We start from the raw sequence: 20,324 nt of genomic DNA, 5'->3' as shown, positions 1-20,324 counted from the left end.
GGAGCCTCCTGGTACCTCTCAGAAGCCCGCAGGCTGCCACTGCCAAAAAGATTGCGGATGGAGCGTGAGGCAGGAAGTTTGGCATCCCGCGAGTAGAAAACCATGCAGAAGTCTTTGGTGATGACGGCGGGCTGAGTGCAGTTCTCCATCTGTAGTAGAGCAGAGGGAGGCATCAGAGGTGCTGCAGGGTGGCAGCCCAGCAGGTCTCTCCCTCCCCTGTGCCCAGCAGCTTCCAGTCCCAGGGTCCCACATGGCCCCCACACACCAAGTTGAACCCTGCACCCCATAAGCAGTAGCTAAGGAAGGGCTCACGCTGGCTGCACCCCCACAGCAGGGGAAACACCAGACTTTGTTGAGGTACAGTGACCCCAAGCAAGGTCCTTGCCTCGATGTAAGCTGACAAGGTGATGTAGATCTTCTCCCGGTAAGGGGTGACACGGTTGAGCAGCAGCGAGTTGTGCATGGAGCTATCCCACGCCGCCTCAAACTGGTAGAAAGTCCTGCCAAAAAAAACCCAGCAGGTCCAGTAAAACAACCTCCCTGCAACCCCTGGCAGGGCGAGTAAAGAGATGTCATTGTCCCCCCCACAGCGCTGCAGCAGGCCTGCAAGGACACACAGACATGCATGCGCAGTGGGGACAGATGGGGACAGCCACTCCAGAGGACACAGGCTCAAGGCAAAGGGCACAAGGCACGGTGGGAAGGGGACACGGCACCCTTGCGATGGCCAATGGACCGGGGTTCTGGGGAGGCAGGACCGCGGAGGAGTGGGGGCTCAGGTGGGGAGCAGGCAAGGCACAGCAGGCTAGGAAGGCAAAGGAGGGCGAAGGAGGGTTCATGCCCCACCCCTGTGTTCAGAGCAGGGGCTGCCACCCCCAGTGCACCCGGGCCAGCCGCCACCATCCAGCCTGGGCACAGCACCTCCCAGTCCCTGCCAGGAGCGGCTGTTGATGGCCAGAAGGGAAAGGAGGGAGGATGCTCAGCACTGGGGGTGTGCTGCCAGCCCACCTCTGGGAGCACAGCCCCCCCACCAGCCAGGTCCCCTTCCCCAGGGCTGCCCCTGTCTGCCAGCCCTGGGCCCCAGTGAGAAGCTGAGGATTATGATTTGGTGGCCGGCCCCTGTCAGGCTGTCTCCCCTGGCTCTTGCTCTACCCTCATTGCCAGCCCCATTCCCACTCTGCTGCCTCAGGCCCCTTTGCTGTGTTTTCCATGGCTCCCAGGCTGGGAGAAGGAGCAGGGGACACCTGGTCCCACTCCCCCATGCCTACAGGATCCCAGAGAGGATGGCACAGCTCACCCAGATCAAGAGTGGCATCTGCCCTCCTTGGGTTGAGCAACCGAGGGTGAGGAATCAGGAGGTGGCTCTGGTGAGAGAGCATGGGGGATCCCCATTGCACCCCCTGCACCACTCCTGGGCTCCCTCCTGGGTCAGCCTTGGCTTTATGGTACACCCACTCCCCAAAACCGCCCAGAGCTGCTGTGGCCCTGGCTCCCGCCTGAGCATCCTCAGGAAGCTGTGCTTCAGCCATATCTCAGTGAGAACACTTCAGCACGTCCCTGAAGCAGCATCCAGGGAGCTGAGGAGCAATTTTAACAAGAGCCAGGGCAGCCAGCAGGAGTAGGGAGAGGTTCTCAACTGCAATTTCCCCCATGTTGGAAGAAGAGGCAGAGTGACGCTTTCAGAAGGTGTATAAAACACATAACCCCACCGGTGTGAGACACAGCCAAGGCAAAGGATTGCTTTGCAGACACAGGTTGCTTAAGAAAAAGAGTGCTCCCCAAGGAGGAGGAGGAGGAGGAGGAGAAGAGGAGCCTCAGGGGAGGGCAGAAAGAGCAAAAAGCAAAGGGAGGAGGCAAAGGGGAAGAAGAGAAAAGCAGGAGGGACCAGACCGAGCAGGTGCGCGTGAAATACCTAGTGTCATTTCCCAGCGAAATGCTATAAGTGGAAGGTGACCCAAGGACAAACACACACATGTACACACACAGAAAAACGACAGGTCAGAAGAGCCCCTCTTGAAGGGACTCGCACATAATAGCACTGCTGGCCACAGGAGCTCCAGCCTGGCTGAACCCAACGTGGGGACCAAAGGGAGCTCAGCGAGGGCAGACAGAGGCTCGCCAGCCTGGGTGAAAACCCTCTGCCTCCCACCTTCCTCACGGTCCAGCAGCTGGGAAGGAAGCACATGTGCTCCCTATGCCCTTAACTCTGCCCTTGTGCCATCCCAGGGCAGGGAGCTCCTGCCCAGTGCAGTCCCCTGGGACAGTGCCAGCTGAGGGGCTGAGATTCCCACTGCCACTCACACAGCAGGTGACTCCTTGGCCCGTCCCCTGGTCCACAAGGGAAGCATCACTGTGCTGAGAGACCACAGGCAGTGCCAGTGTGAACCCACCTCTCTTGTGGTGGGGGGGCTGGATCAATGCTGTACCCACTTTCCTGCACCCTGGGAGGGGACAGAATGCAGCTCTACCCTCAGACATCTCTGAGCACCACCAGATTTGAGTTGCTGTAGGGAGGACAACCTTCAGGCACAGAGGTATGTGCCAGGACTCAGGACACTCCATCCCTTGTCTCCTGGACATGTGCCCCTCTTCTTCTGCCACAGGGCACAGCGGTGGCCCCCTGCCCTGAGGCCTCACCAACGCTCCCATCCAGAGGCTGGTGGCACACCCACAAATCTGGCACCTCTCACACACATGAGAGGCTCACCCAGTGGTCCCAGCTGGAGCCTGCAGTCCCCAAACAGCCCCTTTACACAGGGGTACAACAGTCTGTGCCACATGGGCACCCACTGTCACACCTGCACACAGACACACGCTGCCGAATGCCGCACCTACACACACAGGACATCGTGCACAGGGTGGGCAGCTGCTGCCACACCGCCTGCACAGCTGCCAACTGCACTGCTGCCAGCATCACCAGGTGCCCAGGACAGGGCAGCACAAGCCCCAAAACTTCCACTGTCCTCACCAGCCCTGCAGCTACTCCAAGCAGTACCAGGGGCGGAGCTGGGGCTGGGGCGGGAGACAATGGAGGGTCCGGCACACTCGGTGCCAGGTGCCAGAAAAGATGGGAGAGTAGCAAAGTCCAAAAGCAAGAATAAAACCCAAACCAGGCAATGGAAACGCAGGCGTGCGAGGGGGAGCGGCAGCCAGCCAGAGCGTGGCCCACACCAACAGCAAAAGGGGCCGAGTGAGCAAGAGGTGCCAGCGCAGTGGGGAGGAGGGATGGGGCATGTGAAGGGATGAGGGGCCGGATGTCCAAGTGCTGCCTCTGGCGGGAGTGAGCGTGCCGAGGCAAGGGGGTAGAAAGAAAGAAAGGAGAGAAGAAGGAGGGGTGGAAAAAAAACCAATGGAAACAAATAATACCTAGGCATATCCGAATCAAGAAACTGCCTGCGAAAACACAAAACAATCACATGGTTAGTGTGGGCTCAGATGGGCAGCAGCAGCTGAGGGAAGCGAGGGGGGACACCAGGCGCTGCCCCCCGCGCCTCCGCCCTGGGCGCTCGATGCGGGGATGGATGGCGCCGAGGAGAGAGCTGAACCACTCTCCCAGCCTCTTCCTGAGGGGCTCCGGGGCGCTGGGAGGCTGCAGAGGGGAAGCCAGGGCTGCTCCAGGCAATGGAGGCTGCGTGGCACAAGGCAGCAAAGCGGGGAGCGCAAGCGGCTGGGAGGAGGGTGAAGTGGGCGCTGGCTCTGCTCTCTGCCTTCCTCCTGCCTGTCCTCACAGCTGCAGGGTGGAGCATGCATGGCTGCATGTGGAGTGGAAGTGGGGGGCACTGCAGCAAGCGCCCTGCACGCCCTCCTCCCCCTGCCTCACCATGGGCAGGCTCCATGGAATAGATATGGGACAGATATGACAGGAGCACTGTCTGTGCCCCCAAAATGGGCCCCCAGTCTCCACGCTTCTCTCCACACCCCAAGTATCCCCCCAGCCCAAGCCGTGTCCCCTTGTCCTGCAGGACTTATGGGGTGGAAAGCAGAGCAGGAGGCACATCTCTCCTGCCAGGCTACCTTAGGCATGCTGAAGATCCCATATGGCTGCATCTGAGACCAGACAATCCAACAGATCAGGAGCTGATGAAAAACTGCACAGCCCCAAGAGCCCACAGGTGCTACAGCCACCCAGCTCCCAGCAAAAAAAACCACCACTGCTCCACTGGGCTGGGCTCTCCTTGTCTGACCATCCCCATCTGGCCTCCTTCTGTACCCCCAAGGCTGTGACAAAGTCTCCTGCTCCGACACTTGCACGTGTGCCAAGCCCAGGACTCGCCTCTGCTGCTCAGATGCTCTGTGCCAGTTGCTCTGCCAGGTCCAGGAGCTGCCATGAGAGTGCTCAGGGTACCAAATCCTATCCAGACCCCCATCATTCCCCCAAAACCACCCTGCCTTGGGACAGGCCTCCTTGGGACAGTGGTGATCAAAAGGCAGATGAAGGAAAAAGTGTTCCCCATTCCTCGCCAGGATGTTCCTACACCAGTGACCACAACACACACAGCCAAGGACCAGTCCTGCTGCTCCCAGTGCTGGCAGCAACCATCTCTGTCTTGTCACAGCTGCCTGCATGCACACATTCTGTCAGAGACCCCCACCAGTCCCCTGAGTTCCACCAGTCCCCCTGGTGCAGAGGAGAGCTGTGCCCTCCATACCCACGACTCCCCCTGCCACTGCAGGACTCACACAGGGAGACCTTGGAGAAAACCAATCTTCAGGTCCTGCTTCTTTCACACCCTGCCAAACCTACAGTGGGGACACCTTTAAGCAACCTGGTCTAGTGGAAGGTGTCCCTGCCTGTAGTAGAGGGTTTGGAATGAGATTATCTTTAAAGTCCCTTTCAGCCCGAGCCACTCTGTGGTTCTGTGACAGCCCCCTGGGACAGGGAACAACAGGTGGTCCCCAGGCTGGTCCTGCTTGCACCATGGGCATCCCTGGAGTCACCCACAGGGGGTGGGAATGGCTTTCCTGCACTACTCACACACAGATAGGGATCTGCCATGGGTGCCAAGTGGCCTTTCCAGCAATTTTGCTGGGACACAGGACAAATAGTACTCCCCTCTAGCCATGGAGTTGGGACATCCTCCTGGCACCAGCACCAACTGCTTCCCTGTGCCAGCCCATCACAGGCAGCACCAGAGAGCAGAACCCACACACAAATTCCCTTTAGTGCCCTCCCCAGCACAGCAAGGCCTTGGGGAGGAGGAGGAGGAAGGGGGTTGGCAGCCCTGTACCCCAGGACCCCATGCAGCTTCAGAAACACCCTGCCTCAAGGCAGCAGTGGGTCAGCAGAAGGGTCAAGAGCCTTCCAGGGGACAGGGGGGCTGCTACTCAACCCCTCCATCCCTCACCACAGCAGGGGAAGAGCAAGGAAAAAGCATCACACACCGGTCATCCTGGGAGGGGTGGATGTAGCCGGAGGAGAGGATGTTCAGGGACAGAATGTTGGGGTCGATGAGAGACTCGTCTGCCTCTGGGGTGTTCCTGATTCGACCTGCAAACACAGCACAGTTACCTCTGAGGTGACAGCAGAGGGTCCCTGTGAAGGCAGGGGCAGACTGCCTGCCTGCAGCCCCCCCTGGCCATCCAGCACCAGAGACCGTGGACACGGGGACAGGGGCTGAGGTGTCCTGCCCATGCAGTGTCCCAGTGTCACCTGCCAGGCAGCCACTGCTTTACTATTGCAGGGCAGAGGGGACACAAGGCATAAAGCTCCATGTGGGGACATGGGAATGTGGGCAAGAAAGAAGAGATGAGTCTGAGATGATGCTGGGACTGGGGGCTGGCTTGGCTTACCCACAACCAGCTCCCGCACTTCCTTCCAGCGGATGAGGCTGCCTGTTTCATGCACCAAGGTGACACTGATTCTCCTCTGGATGCCCTGAGACCCACCAGGCCAGAGAGAAGGGACAGCAGTTAACACAGGTCCCAGCAGGGGTCAGCTAGGACACCACTTGGGCAGAGAGTACCTGGTGAAGGAGGAAGGTCCCGTGGCACGGCATGCCTCCACGGTGGTCCACAACAGCAGGGATGTAGCTGGAAGAGAGGATTGCAGCATGAAACCGAATCCTGCCAGCCTGCCCAGAGGTGCTGAGCACTGGGCAAATCCCTCATTGCCTCCCTCTCCCAGCAGGACTTACTCTCCATTGGCCTCCAGCTCACAGATCTCAAAGAAAACCATCAGGTCGTACTTGCACTGGCAGGGGCCAGCACTGGGCCGAGTCATGGTGCTCAGCTTTGTGGCAGGCACTGCAGTGGGGCAGAAAAGACAGGTGAGAGGTTCAGCCTGCTGCTGGCACTCAGAATGAGGAATATGATGGCAGAGGAAGGGCAGAGCAGGCAGGGACCTCAGGGCATGCATAGAGGCAGCAACAAGGGCCTCATCCCAGGGACCTTGCTGGTCACTGGCAGTGCTTTCTCCCTTGCCCAGCATGGGGTGTCAGCAAGAGACTGGCCTCAGCCATCCCCAGGTGCACACAGTGTGCCTGCACATCCCAAATCACACAGTGCTGCTCCAGGCACTGCTCAGGAACCACCACAGAGAGGCTGCTCCCCCTGAGGTGCTGCTTTGACTGCACAGCCAAACTCCCACAGCTGGGTCTCTCAGGGACACTTGGGCTGGGGAGCCACCTGAGCCACCCAGGGCAAAGAATTTCCCCCTGCTGCTCTGCAGGACATGAGATGGGAGCTTTCCATCTGTTGAGTACTGGGAAATGGGTGTCTAGGGCTTTAGAGTGCCATGGCCCATAAAAAATAAATCAAATTGTGCATTTTGTGGTGCCTCTGGGGAAGGGGACACCCACTCAACATGGGAAATACAGGTGGGCACAGGAGTAGGAGGCTGGGCTCCCTACCTGGTTTGGAGAGTGGCATCACACGGGGGAAGTGGCGTCGGGATGGCCTCAGTGGGCTGCAGGCAGAACCAGCTTGGTTATAGCACCCCCAAAAGCAGGCACCCCAAACCCAGCCAGCCCCACGCTGGGTCCCCAGGCAGCCCAGAGCACCCACAGCACAGGCAGGGGCTGGGGGTGGCCCAGATGTACCCACCTCAGGACATCCTTGCAGAGAGGTGGGAAGGGGTGCTGCTGGTAGTGGCCAAACACCTCGAACACAATTGGCTGGCTCTTGATGTATTCAATGAAAGATTTTGTCACCTCCACAGCAATCTAGAAGAGAAAGAGCTTTCATGGTTCATCTGACAGGGCAGTTTATCTGGGAAAGGGGAGAGAGCCAGCAACAGCATCTGGGATGTGGAAGGGTGTAAAACTGTCAGTCCCCTGCATCCCTCACCCATCCTCCCTCTCTCCACCAAGACCACTGCAGTGAAATCCCAGCCTTTTCAGGTGTACAACAGTGGCTTCTGGTGTTTTTCCTGCATGTCCACCCCATCTAAGCCTGGCTTAGCTGGGTGTCTGTGAGGGGCTGGGAAGGGCAGGAGGAAGCTGCTTCCCTGGGAGAGGATCCAGGCAAGGCCCTGCAGAGATCCCAGCAGGTGCAGGAGCAGGAGCAGAGGGGTGCTGGGAGAGGGGTACGCACATTCTGGACATGGTAGAAGCCCAGCGGTGGCCCCCGTCCTGTGTTCTTCAGGGGTTCTGTTGAAAAGGCCTCATCATGGCGATGGATGAAGCTGTGGAGGGAAGGAAGGTTGTTCAGGGGCTGTTCAGGGATGGGGATGTGCTGGAGCAGGGAGGGGAGTGAAAGCAAGGGACCACAACAAGAGCCTATTCCCCCCGGGCTGCTGCCCGCACCCTTGGCTGGCACAGGACCCCCTGAAGGTGATGGGAGCCTCTCCTTGCCTTTTGCCAGTGACTAAACAAGTGCTTGGGCAGATTTCACAGCCCTTGGTTTTGCCTCCCCATCCACAAAGGGCTCAGGGGTGGAGGAAACATCCCAAATTCACCAGAAGCCCCCAGGTGATGGCTGGAGCTTGGTGGAAGAAGCAGGGCTGGGGGGCACTGAGGGCTCACTTGAACTGGCAGAAGATGTCGGCGTATTCTGCAGAGATGCTGGAGGCCTGCAGGACTGTCACACGGAAAGTGAAGATGCTGCCCAGCTTCAGGTGGTCCAAAGCCACCTCCAGGGGCCCGTCCTGTGCAGGCTTCTCTGGGCTGTCCAGGAGATCCTCTGGGGTCACTGCAGGGAGGAGAAGGACCTTAGCAAGGCAGGGTGTCTTCCCCCCAGTGTTAGGAACATTTAGGAACAATGTTGAGGTGCTGGAGCATGTCCAGAGAAGGGCAACAAGGCTGATGAAGGGTGTGAACACCCTTGTCCAACAGAGCTGGGGGAGCTGAGGGTGTTTAGCCTGGAGAAGAGGAGGCTGAGGGGAGACCTCATCATCCTCTGCAACTCCCTGAAAGGAGGTTATAGCCAGGTGGGGGTTGTTCTCCTCTCCCAGGCAACCAGTGACAGGACAAGAGGACACAGGCTTGAGCTGCACCAGGGGAAGGTTAGGCTGCACATTAGGAATAAGCTGTTCACAGAAAGGGTGATTGAGCATTGGAAGGGGCTGCCCAGGGAGGTGGTGCAGTCACTGTCCTTGGAAGAGCTTAAGAAAAGCCTGGCCGTGGCACTCAGTGCCATGGTGGTTGACAAGGTGGTGTCATAGGTTGAACCCAAAGATCTCCAAGGCTTTTCCCTCTGACTCTGCTCCAGCAGCTCCCCACGGGAGCAGTGGGCTGCCAATGCCAGGGAGGTGCAGGGAGCCCTCCCACAGTGCCTGCCACCCCTGCTCACCTGCACAGGTGTTGTTGTTGACCTCATCAGCGGACGGGCCCACGTCGCTGACCTGGCCCTGCCCCTCCACAATGCGCAGCTCCTCCTGAGAGGTCCCCGAGCGAGACATCCCCACAGCTGGGCACGACTCCGACTGGAACTGAGCCACCAGGGGACTTCAGGCATTCTGGTGGTCCTGCTTGCACCACCACCAGCATCCCAAGCACCCAGGCACCTGCAGCTCTCCTCTCCCACCCCACTGTATTCCCCCTGGGACTTGGGTGAGAGCAGGATGCACCGGTGGGTACCCAAGGCTTGGTGGACCAAGAGCACATTCCTTTCCCTCCCCCTCTAGGAGCCTGGGGGTCCCCATGGGAAGCACTGAGGTGACAGGCAGGGATCTGAGGTCCATGGGCATCCACCAAGAGCCAGCCCCACCTTACCTTCTCAAAGTGCTGGTCGTCAAAGGAGATCTTGGCTGTCCCCGATTGCCGCACTCCAGAGCCATAATCAGGGGCTTCTTCATCCGCTGGAGGAGAGATCGGGGTGAGCCAGCACAGAGGGTGCAGGGGATGCCAGGGGCACAGAGGGTGCAGGGGATGCCAGGGGCACATTGCTGAGGGGGATTTCCCTCCTACCTGAGATGGCCTGGACAGCCACGCGCAGGAAGCCCTTCACCTCACCCTTCTCGCTGACGATGGCCACGCGGTGCACCAGGGGCACGGGGTACAGGAGGTTGCTCAGGTAGACAAAGGCCCTGCCAGAGAAGGGGGGGACACACAACAGGGGGGACAGCGGTCACTGCTCCCACCCGTGGGTGCCCAGGCACGGCTGGCGTGGCCGGCAGTGGCCGGGATCCCAGGTCACTGCTCAGGGCGCGACCGCAGCGCTGCAAAGCAAAACTAAAGAGAAGGCAGCCAGGGCCAGGCGGAGGGGCTGGGGCAGCGGGCAGGCAGCGTGCCGCGGGCAGGAGGGTGGGCAGGAGGGTGCCACACGCCATGGACAACACCACAGAACACACCAGAGCTGCAGGCCTCTCCGACCGGTGCCTCCGTGGCAGGCAGGAGGGGAGAGGGCTGCGCTGGTGCCACCGTGAAGCCGTAGGGCGGGAGGACCTTCTGTGTGCTAGAGAGCTGGAGAACTTGGGCAGGAGGTGCTGCAACATGACTGGGGGGTAGCTGCAGAGTCACCACGGGGAGGACAGGGGCAAGACAGGGGGGAGGAAGGGTCACAAGGGAGATGGAGGCTGTCAGGAGCGAAGGAGATTAGAGGACAAGGTCCTGGACCTCCAGAGGTGAACCTGCTGGGGGCTCCTGGCCCTGGCTCTGCCCGCCGTGTTGGAGACCACTGGGAGGGAGGCTGCATGGTGTGGCTGCCAGCATCAGGTTGTGCATCCCCCCCTCCCCATCCCTTCACACAGATGGCTTCGGGGTCCTGGGCCACCTGCCAGCAGGTCACAGGGGTGGACAGCACGCCTGGCAGGTCTGAGGAGCCTCCCTGCTCTCCTCTGCAGCATCCAGGTCACCGACGCCACCACGGCGAGGTGCCACACCGGAGTCCAACACGATGGCTGCACCATGTCTCTGTCAGCACCTCCTGTCAGGCCCCTGCTCTCTGCTTCTCAAGCATTTTGGGTCCTCTTGCTGCCTCCCTCCGCCTCACGGTCAGCTTGCAATGGTCATCCAGTTCTGGCCATGGTGGCAAGCTGTACCCTCCACGGTGACAAGTCACCTTTGGCACTGAGCTCCCTGCCAAAGGTGTGAGCTGGCAGCACCACTTCCAGCAAGATGGGGCGTGGGGTGCCCGCCACCTCTCCCTGTGGCACCCACCAGCATCTTGAGGTGTGGTGTGGTGGGATGGTGCTGGGGGCTGGCCAGGACATCTCTCCTTCAGGAGGCTCCCATGAGGGCTGCATCTCTGCTGTGCTGCTCAGGGCATCCCAGCCTCACAGGAATCTTCAGATTCAGTGGCACCCCAAAGTGCCCAGGGGGCTCTTGCAGCCCTGCCCTTGCACCCCCAAGTCCAGAGATTCCCCCTGCTCTGGTGACTCCCATTGACCTTCAATGCTCCTCGAGGCTTTTTCCACCCAAAGCATCTCAAAGGACTCAAGTCGTGGAAGCAGCTGATGCCAAATCATTATCTCCTGATGGGTCCATCTCAACCCATCTCTTCTCAGATGGCACTGGGAGCAGGAGGTCAGACCATGGCAGGGTTCCCAGCAGGACTCGTGGCTGGGGCAGAGCCCACAGGGAACTCTCGGAAGCGCAGGGATCTGTGTGCACCCACCCACCCAAAATCACAGGGCAGCTGGAGTGGCAGCCGAGGACTGGAGAGGGCAGGGAGGAGTGGGAGGGAGGTGGGGCAGGCAGGGAGGAGGGGGACAAGTGTGTCACTAGAGGAAGGAGGGCAGGGACACTAACCACAAGATTGGTGAGGTGCAAAGATGGCATGCTCAGATCAAAGAAAAGCCTTTCCAAAGGAAGATAAAAGTGAAAGGACCCCAATTTTTGCTAAAGCTTTGAAGAGATAGAGCCAGCAGCTAAAAAAAAAAGAATAAAAAAAACCTTAAAATAACGAAAATTTAAAAAAAAAGAAGAGAGAAAGAGAAAAGAGAGGGAAAGAGAGAGAGAGAAGAAAAAAGAGAAAGAAGGAAAGAGAAAGAGAGAGAGAAAGAGAGAAAGAGAGAGGAGAAGGAAATAAGATAAAGAAAGAAAGAGAGAAAGAAGGAAAGAGAGAAGGAGAAAGAGAGAGAAAGAGTGAAAGACAAAAAGAGAGAGAGAAAGAAGGAAAGAGAAAGAGAGAAAGAGACAGGGAGAAAGAAAGAGAGAAGGAGAGAAAGGGAGAGGAAGAAACAGAGGAGAGAAGGAAAGAGAGAGAGAGAGAGAGAGAGAGAGAGAGAGAGAGAGAGAGAAAGAAAGAAAGAAAGAAAGAAAGAAAGAAAGAAAGAAAGAAAGAAAGAAAGAAAGAAAGAAAGAAAGAGAGAAAGAGAGAAAGAGAGAAAGAGAGAAGGAAGGAAAAAGAGAAAGAGAGAAAGAGAGAAAGAAGGAAAAAGAGAAAGAAGGAAAGAGAAAGAAAGAGAGAAAGAGAAAACCAAAGACAAGGATCCAATCATAAACCAATCCAAGCACACTTCACAAGAAATGTGGCCGGCGGAGCTGCTGCGCGGGGAGCCAAACCCAGGGCAGACTCAAAAGAAGTCAGGAGGCACCAAGCTCTGGGGAACACACCCCTGGCGTGGAGTGGGGCTGCTGCCACAGGGCCTCAGTTGGTTTTTTGAGGTGCCCTTAAGAGTTTTGGGGTTGTTTTGATATGTTTTTTGTTTTCTTTTAAATAAGGAAAAATGAAAAAAGAAAATAAAAGGGGAAGAACCCAGCTCTTTCGGTCTGAGGCTGCAGGACTCTTACCCCACCTCCACCCTCTCTGCCTGCCTTGCTCCCTCCTTCCCACCACCTGCCTGGCTCTGGCACTCTGAGGAAGAGCTCACCCTGGTCAGGGAGCCCCTGCCTGAGGCAAAGGCTCTCAGAACAGCTCCTGCTGCACACCCCCTTGGGAAAACCCAGAGAAAGCTGGCAGCTCCTCAGACCATTCTAGGGATGGGCAGATGGCTCCAGGTTTGTGGCACAGCCAGGTTTGGGGCAGCTGGTGGGCTTCTCCACCAAGACTGGTGGAGTCCAAGGGGTCTCCAGCCAACAGGTATGAGAAATTAAAGTTTCTTGTCCTTGGCTCCTGCTAAAGAGGAGCTGGAGCCTACACCCACAACTTCCCTGGACATCTCCTATGCCAAGTTGGCAGGTATGGCTCCAAGCCAAGCACTGGCAGGAGCTGGAAGAACAAACACTGCTTTTGGCACTCTGTTCTGCACCCAGCTCTCCCCTCACTCCCCTCAGCTTCATCCCCACGACCACTTGGGGACATCCAAGCCTCCAGATTCAGGGGGCTCACCCTGACCAATGCAGTGCCAGAGGCACACAGGGTTTTGCAGTGCCAGTGGCACCATAGGGTCATCCCAAGCTGGGTGGGAGGTGCTCCTTCCTGGGACAGAAACGCCCAGGACCAGGTGGCTCCCCTGGCTCCTTTGGTGTTGGAGACACAGCAGAGCTCCCTTTTTCAGTGGAAAAAGACAATGTGCCCAAAAAGGTGCCCACATAAGGCACCATCCACCTTCCCCTACCATCCCTTTCCCCCGCTATGCTTCTTACAGCCCTACCTCAGTGGGGACCTCCCCACCCTGCCAGGCACCCGGGCTTGGTGGCAGTCCCAGCCCAGCCTGCACCTCCGGGATGCCCCGGAGGTGGGAGTCGTGTCCAAAAGCAGCTCCCTCATGCGAAAGAGCTAGGTCCTTCCCGGCATGCTCTCCTAAAACCTCACCAACCTTCCTACTAAACTGAACAGGGGGAAGCGGTCGTAAAATGGATCCCGGCCATCACACAGCGGGCACTCCGGAAAGATGTCTTCCTCCAGGTCCTCCTCCTCCTCCTCCTCCTCCTCCTGCCCCTGGTGCTGCTCGTCAGCAGGCTCGGTGATGTCGGAGTCGGGGTTCGAGAAGGTAGGGGAGGGGGTGAGATCAGCCATGCGCTCGCTCATGCATGTGTTGAAAAGAGGAGAGCTGTTGCAGCCAGAGATATCTGAACTAAGGTTAGTACAACAAGATAGAAGACATGTTAACACCAGCTGTTCCAAACAGAAAGAACAGGAATTTTGCTTTTTTTTTTTTTTTTGGTTTTTCTTGGTTAGGTTTTGGGGTGGGTTTTTTGTCTGCTTCAATCGAGGGACATTGGGAACAAAGACCTGCCCATCTGGCGCATCTCTAAAGCCACCAACAGCCAGACAAAAGAGCAACCCACGGAACCATGTGAATGCTGGGGACACCCTTTGCTGGGTTTGCAGGGAACGAAGGGACAGAGCAGGTGGCACAAAGGCTCGCCACCATCCCTGCTGCTGGAGAGAATCCCTCCTTGTGCTACAGCACGGGGGAATGCCTCCAGGCCACACAGCTCAGCCCCCTGCTCCCCCTGCCCTGCCCCAGCCTTCTCCAGGGTGGCCCATGCTCCTTGCTGGCCCTGCACCCTTCCATCCAGGGCAGGAAGCGCAGGGGACACGCGGCACACACTGCACAGACAGACGGACGCTCAGACACCGGCGCGTGCACAGGGACACCGCATGCCCACCGCGTGGAGCCCACCACGGCACAGAATCCCTGCCTGCTGAACAGCCACAGCCCCCACACCCCCCGAGCTGGAGCCCGTGGCTCCCAGCACTGGGTGAGGCAGGCAGCAGCAGCGTTGCCAGCAGCTCGTGTGCCCCTCGGGGCGCTGGCAGGAGAGCCGTGACACCGCAGCTGTCACACGGGGGTCAGCACCCCGCACGCCGTGGGTGGCACTGGCAGCGTGTCCTCCTGCAGGACCTTCTGTGGGTGCCAGCCACGCTTGGAAGGAGCCAAAGCGCTCACCTGCCCACCAGCCTGAACCAGGGAAAGCGGTCGTAGAAAGGGTCTCCGCCTGTCACCACATTGTCACAGTCCTCGATGACGCTGGAAGGCACTTCTGCCGCTCGGTCATACATCTCACGCATCAGGTCCAGGCGCTGCCTGCAGGCACAGGGGACGCCCATGGTGGTGGTGAGACACAGGGCTGTGGGCAGCCAAACCCTCCTGGCACAGCCATCTGTCACCCACCTCAGCTTCTCCAGGGTCCAGTAATGCGTTGCCCCGTTCTTCTGGTCCTGCACCTCCACGGCCACGATGGTGCGGGGGAACGGCCGCTTCTCGCGGTCCTTGGCAGCATCGGGGGGCAGCAGGTCGGGAGGGAGAGGCGAGTACAGCGTGTCCGTGAGCAGCACAAACTGGAACTGCACCTGGGGAGGGGCAGAGGGGCTGGTGAGACACCTGGGAGGGCAGGAGGCTTCATGTGCTGGTTCTGGAGAGCTCTCCTCAGCACCTCCTGGCTGCCTGTGCTGTGGGTGCTGCAGCCAGGCAGGAAGGAGCCCAGGCACACCCACCTTCTTTTTCAGCTCCACGCTGATGGCATTGGCTTCCTTGAGGAAGATAGCATTGCCCCAGAGCAGGTCACGGAGGGAGGTGAACTGGTACCACTTCCACTTCCTAAAGGCCCAGAGGGCGAGCTCGAATTCTCGCTCCGTCCACTGCACTGTGGGCACAAGGAGGGACAGTCACACCACTGCCAGGACATTGACCCACAGTTCACTCCTCATGCTCCCACAGAAAGCATCAAAACCTCCTGGTGGTTCCCAGCCCTCACCTTCATCCTCAGGTTCTTCCTCCTCTTCATTTGCCTCAGGGTAATACCTAGAATCCATCTGCTTCTGCAGTGCCTCCAGTTTGCTCTCATAGTCCTGGGGGAAACAGGAAAAGAGGTGATGCAACCCACTGATGTGACCTTCCTCCACGCTGCCACATCACACCCCTCTTCCCTGCAGGAACACAGCCTCCTCCCTCCTCTGGATCAGTGCTCATGGTGACAACTCCAGGAACAACACATTTGCCCTTATTTTTAGAACACAGACCCACCCCACACAAACATCTGCCAGGATTTCAGTCATGCCTGAGAAGGAGCCACGTCCCAGCCACCTACCAGCCTCTGCTGCTCCAGAAGGTAATTTGCCTCTTCCCTCTCCCTCCGGTACTGGTCCTCCAGCTCCTGGAGCCTAGGTGGAAATGGGGAAGTGAACCAAGGTGGAAGTGAACCAAGCTGGAAGTGAACTCCCCAGCCCCTCAGGCCGTGCTCTCACCGCTGCTCCATCTCCTGTTTCATGTCGATGCCCTGCTTCTCCAGCAGCTCTCTCTGGGCAAAGGCCCAGTCCACGGGCTCCGCGGGCGTCTCCGCGCACGGGGTCCGCTCGCGCTCCTGCCGAGCCTGCTCGGGGTGGTTGAAGCGGAACACGTGGCTCTTGCCCATGATGATGCGGTTTCCTGCAGCCGTGGGCACGGGGAAAGGTGTGGGTTCAATGTGGGACAAGTGCAGGGCCCCCAGGGCAGGGAGGAAGGGGGGTTGGAGCAGCTCTGGCCTGCCAGCCCCAGCACCCACCTGAGCGCAGGATGCTGGGCTCCGTCACCTTTTTGCCGTTCACGTAGGTGTCAGCACCTTCACAGGGCTCCAGGGTCACTATCACTGTGGAGACAGAGTGGAAGCAGGTGGATGAATCCTGCACGTGCTGCTCCCCTGCTCCAGCAGCCGTCAGGGAGGGACACCCACCCCAGCCACATTTGGTACCCACCAGCAGCACCCACCCTGTGGGCAGCTGACAGGAATCAGCCAACCTGATGTTAATCAGAGCAGTCCCAAGGAACTAAAGGCAGCTGGAGACTGCATGTGGGAGGAGACCCCAGAGCTTCCCCAGGCTCATCTCCCACAGCTCATTCACACCCAGGTTCCTGCCATTTTGGGGAGTGGATTCTGCTCCACATCTTGAGAGGGGGAACGATCTACAGTCCGCTCAGCCATCCTGCCCTGATCTCTGTCGCAGACATCTTTTCATGAAAAATCCTTTTCTTAGGATTTTTCCTCCTGAGAAGCTGAGAGGCCTCAGGAACAAAGAGGTAAACAATGATTATCTGCTGCAACAGGTGCATCTGTGATGGGTCTCATGTGGTTGTTTCTAATTACTGGCCCATCACAGCCCCAGCTGGCTTGGACACAGAGCCCAAGCCACAAGCCTTTGTTATCATTCTTGCTGATTCTATTCTTAGCTTAGCCAGCCTTCTGATGAAACCTTTTCTTCTATTCTTTTAGTACAGTTTTAATATAATATATATTATGAAATAATAAATCAAGCCTTCTGAACCATGGAGTCAGATCCTTTGTCTCTTCTCTCATCCAAGAACCCCTGTGAACACCCTCACAGATCTCCTCACCTTGCTTCCTTCCCACATGCCTATGTGCGAGCTCCCTCCCAGCCAGGAGGGATGTAGCTCGTCTGGAAGCATGGAGCAGCCATGCAGTAAAGCCCAACTAGTTTGAGGAGGGCAGGACATTAATCTGGGGGCAGGGGGCTGAGGAGATGCAGAGGGATGGGTCCCCAGGGCAGGGAAGCCCCTCCAGACAAGCAGTACCTTCACCACCAGATTTGGTGTCACTACGAACAGGCAGTGCTCTTCTTTAATGAAGTGCCCGCTGTAGAACGATGTCCTGCCTCTTCTCAGCATCTTCCCGGCCAACCCTGCAGGGGGAAATCCAGCTCAATCCTCCCTCAGAGCACCCCATCCTGAGTCTCCCCCCCAGCCCCATCCGTGGAGCTAACAGGAGCAACGCTTGGTGCACTGCAGGACCGAAATCTTGGGGATTTGCGCTTTGGGGATGCCCTGGGAACAGTGCCCAGCCTGGGGACAGCTGTCACCCCCCTGCCCACCTGGGGAAGTCAGGCACTGAGACAGGGACATTGCTCCCACCCCTCCATCCTTGGAGGGACCTGGCCTCACCTTGTTATGCCATCCTTGATGTAGTAGAGCAGACACTCGGACATGAGCGGATCCTCGTTCAGGTTGACCAGGTGCGGCGTCTGGGAGGGACAAACACGGAGCCATCCCTGAGTGCCCTGCCTGCCGGGCACTGAGGGGGCTCTGCAGCAAGGAGGGAGCTCAGCAGCACTGCAGGCTGCCCTGCACAGCCTCTCCTGCCCTCTGCATCCTCAGGGTGACACATCCAGGCTTTTCCAGGGGCTGCACAGAGAGGCTGCCATGAGGATTCCTGCTTCCACAAGCCTCCTTGCTTTCCTCCTCACAGAGGCTGAGTCCTAGCTACCCTTCCTCTGACCTCCTTTGACAATTCATGTTCCAAACAGGCCCAACACAAAGCCAAAGCTTTCCCTGATATGGCTCAGAGTCTCCAGAGGGCAGGACCCTTCTCACTTGTGCGATATTCTCACTATATTCTCACTGTGAGAATAGAATTCCATAGTATAGAATCGTGGAATGGTTTGGGTTGGAAGGGACATAAAATCCACATCTGCATTTCACCCCCCTTTCCATGGGTAGGGACATCTTCCAGTAGATCAGGTTGTTCCAAACCCTATCCAACCTGACCTTGAACAATTCCATGAAGGGGGCACCCACAGCTTCTCTGGGCACCCTGTGCCAGGGCCTAATCACAATCCCAGGGAAGAACTTCCTCTCGATACTTGATCTAACCCTGCCCTCTGCCAGGTCAAAAAGGCAGTAACAAGTGCCCGTTTTCCTCCACTGACTGTGCACCAGATGATGCATTCCAAAAAGAGCAGGTCCCAGAGGTTCACCCAAAAGCAGTGCAGACCTGAAGCCCGACCTGCAGGCTGAATTTCACTCTCAGGTCTTCTTCCTAACAGTCCCTCACAGCCCTTTCCTACTGTGGGTCACAAACCACTTTGTTCTTGATAGGAGGAAAATTTCTCACCTCAGCCAAAGGCCTCTCAGGCCAGAGCCAGCTTAGCTGCTGGATTACACCTTGAGGGAACAGGGTCATCCCCAGGAGTACCAGTGGGAGAAGTTCTGAGTTTATCAGATAGAAACAGGCTGTAAGGAACACCTTATCAACCTGCTGAGACCCAGCATGCAGAGGGGGCCCCTCAACATGGTGCCACAAGCCTTGGCTGGCAGCAGAAACTCACTGCAAACAGGGCAGCAGAGCTGAAGTCAAGGAAAGGTGGGCTCTTCTCCCATGGTGGCTGGCAGAAGTTGGCTGCAACATTTAACCTCTGGCCCCACTGGACAGACATACAGCCCTGGGGGTCTTGAGACCTCCTTCACTTGCAGTTTTTGTCCCAGATTTGTAAAGCTGGTGGTGACCTTCCACTGAGCTCCTGGAGCTGTGACCACCCCAGCCATGGCACACAGCAGGACAACAAAGTGCAGTGCCCATAACAAAATGGATTTGCACACTATCAACACTAAATTTCCTCACCAGCCACTGGAGAAGTCAGAAGAGTTTCCACCTGCCAGACAGCTGAAGAGCAAGGAGGCACACAAGACCACCACAGCAATGCCCCACCTCCAAGACCAACCTGCTTTGGGGAATAAACCCCCACGCTTCCTACCCAAAGGTCTGGGCTCCTAACAGGCAGCAGCTGGGACAAGAACACAAAGACAACAGTGCACAAGTTCATCCCAAAAGTCAGATTGCCCATGTAATGGAAAGGCTGTGAAGTCTTTATCACCACCTGAGCTGGGGACACACAAACTTAAGAGGTTTGGCCAAGCCAAATGCTACAAGCAATAAAGAGATGGAATATTTGCCCACCCACATTTGTTAGCAAGGACTTGCTGGCTTCAGGGGCAGCAGATTTTAAATATCTGAAAGTATGAATTTTTATGAGTTAACACTGAAGTCCAAGACAGTGATCATCAGCAAATCCCCTCATGAAGGGGCACAGCATGCCAGCAGTGGGGGTGGACATTAACCCACATATTTGTACCCATGCTTGTGCCCAGCAGGCTCAGTGCTGGATTTCCCCCACGGGTTCCAGAGCCAAGAAAAGGATATTGAAGTACATGGGGCTGGCCAGCTGTGACAGAGTGGATCAGAAGGGAGCTGCAGAGGTACAAACCAGTCCCCAGGAAGAAGAGAATAGGATGATCCTACCTTTTTAGGAGAAAACACACCCAAGGTTGCCTCCATCCTCCCTCATGGCCACCCCCATTTCGGCCAGCAACGCTTCCCTGAAGGAGCAAGAGAAAGAAGTGTCTGTCAAAACTCCATGCACCCCCAGGATGGAAGCCCTTGGCTTGTCCCATGGATTGTAATGCAGGGCTTGCCACAGCTCTCCTCACAATCCAGGTGGGTTTTTCAGAGCAGCCCATCTCTGTGCAGGCTGATATGGGGGGTACTGGGGTCCCCAGGGGCAACCAGGGTCCAGCTGGACATCCCAAACTGTTTGGCTGCCCCAGGAACCCAAGTGCTCCAACAAAATGCCCAAGGAATGCCACTGTGCCATGCCATCCTGCCCCAGCCCCTCAGCCCACCCACCTCTCCATCCGGATCGCTTCTGTCCGGCGCAGCTTCTCCTCCCACGTCTCGTTCAGCTCTGCGATGATCTTCTCTGTGTCTCCTGCCAGGGGGGTTAACAGTGCCGTTGCTACACCACCCCTGGGGCAGCTCCCCTGCCCACTGTGCCCAGCGTGCTCCAGTGGGACACCAGTCCCAGCTTCAGGCTTGTGGCACAAGCTGCAGCACATTTCACCCCATCTTTCCATCAGCCCCCACCTTCAAAGAGTGAGGCACACCACAGCACCCTCTCCACTGCCTTGCTGCCAGCCCACTGCTGCACCGTGCACGACCAGGGAGCCACTCTGCCCATCCCAAGCCCAAAGCACCTGTGCCACAGCTCCAAGGCAGCACCAGGAGGACCCTACAACACCCAAACCCTCAGGCGTGGGCGAGCTCTAGGTCTGTCCACTCTGCAAGGGCACATCTGGGTATTGCTTCACATGAGGATCACGCTTCAGTGGGGCTCCAGAAAAACACTGAGCCCCCTCTGCAAGGCTGCAGGGCATGAAAGGAGAAAGGGGAAAGGGGGAAAAAAAGGGGGAAAGAAGGGGAAAGAAAGGGGAAGGGGAAAAAAAGGGGAAAGGGGGAAAGGGAGAAAGAAAGGGAAAGAGGGAAAGGGGGAGAAAAAAGGGGAAAGGGGGAAAG

At 57.6% G+C, this 20,324-nt stretch overlaps 1 protein-coding gene across 1 annotated transcript in view; it reads right to left on the bottom strand.

The window, feature by feature from the left end:
* KIF1A (kinesin family member 1A) overlaps positions 1-20,324 on the bottom strand; it is a 37,642-nt gene that overhangs the window by 6,100 nt on the left and 11,218 nt on the right. The window contains 29 exon segments of the mRNA XM_058030793.1: positions 16-149; positions 386-500; positions 3,367-3,393; positions 5,383-5,488; positions 5,791-5,875; positions 5,964-6,030; positions 6,135-6,243; positions 6,849-6,904; positions 7,042-7,160; positions 7,531-7,621; positions 7,962-8,127; positions 8,728-8,866; positions 9,150-9,235; positions 9,345-9,463; positions 13,079-13,336; positions 14,156-14,293; positions 14,381-14,559; positions 14,704-14,852; positions 14,964-15,057; positions 15,297-15,369; positions 15,454-15,634; positions 15,750-15,833; positions 16,775-16,801; positions 16,804-16,837; positions 16,839-16,881; positions 17,141-17,220; positions 19,275-19,301; positions 19,303-19,351; positions 19,659-19,740. Coding sequence (XP_057886776.1) covers positions 16-149; positions 386-500; positions 3,367-3,393; positions 5,383-5,488; positions 5,791-5,875; positions 5,964-6,030; positions 6,135-6,243; positions 6,849-6,904; positions 7,042-7,160; positions 7,531-7,621; positions 7,962-8,127; positions 8,728-8,866; positions 9,150-9,235; positions 9,345-9,463; positions 13,079-13,336; positions 14,156-14,293; positions 14,381-14,559; positions 14,704-14,852; positions 14,964-15,057; positions 15,297-15,369; positions 15,454-15,634; positions 15,750-15,833; positions 16,775-16,801; positions 16,804-16,837; positions 16,839-16,881; positions 17,141-17,220; positions 19,275-19,301; positions 19,303-19,351; positions 19,659-19,740 — 2,917 coding nt within the window.

This window comes from Melospiza georgiana, chromosome 10 (genome assembly GCF_028018845.1).
Source record: "Melospiza georgiana isolate bMelGeo1 chromosome 10, bMelGeo1.pri, whole genome shotgun sequence".
In the NCBI taxonomy this organism is placed as follows: domain Eukaryota; kingdom Metazoa; phylum Chordata; class Aves; order Passeriformes; family Passerellidae; genus Melospiza; species Melospiza georgiana.
Note: the sequence above shows the minus strand (reverse complement) of the source record. Positions and strands in the feature narration are given on the sequence as shown.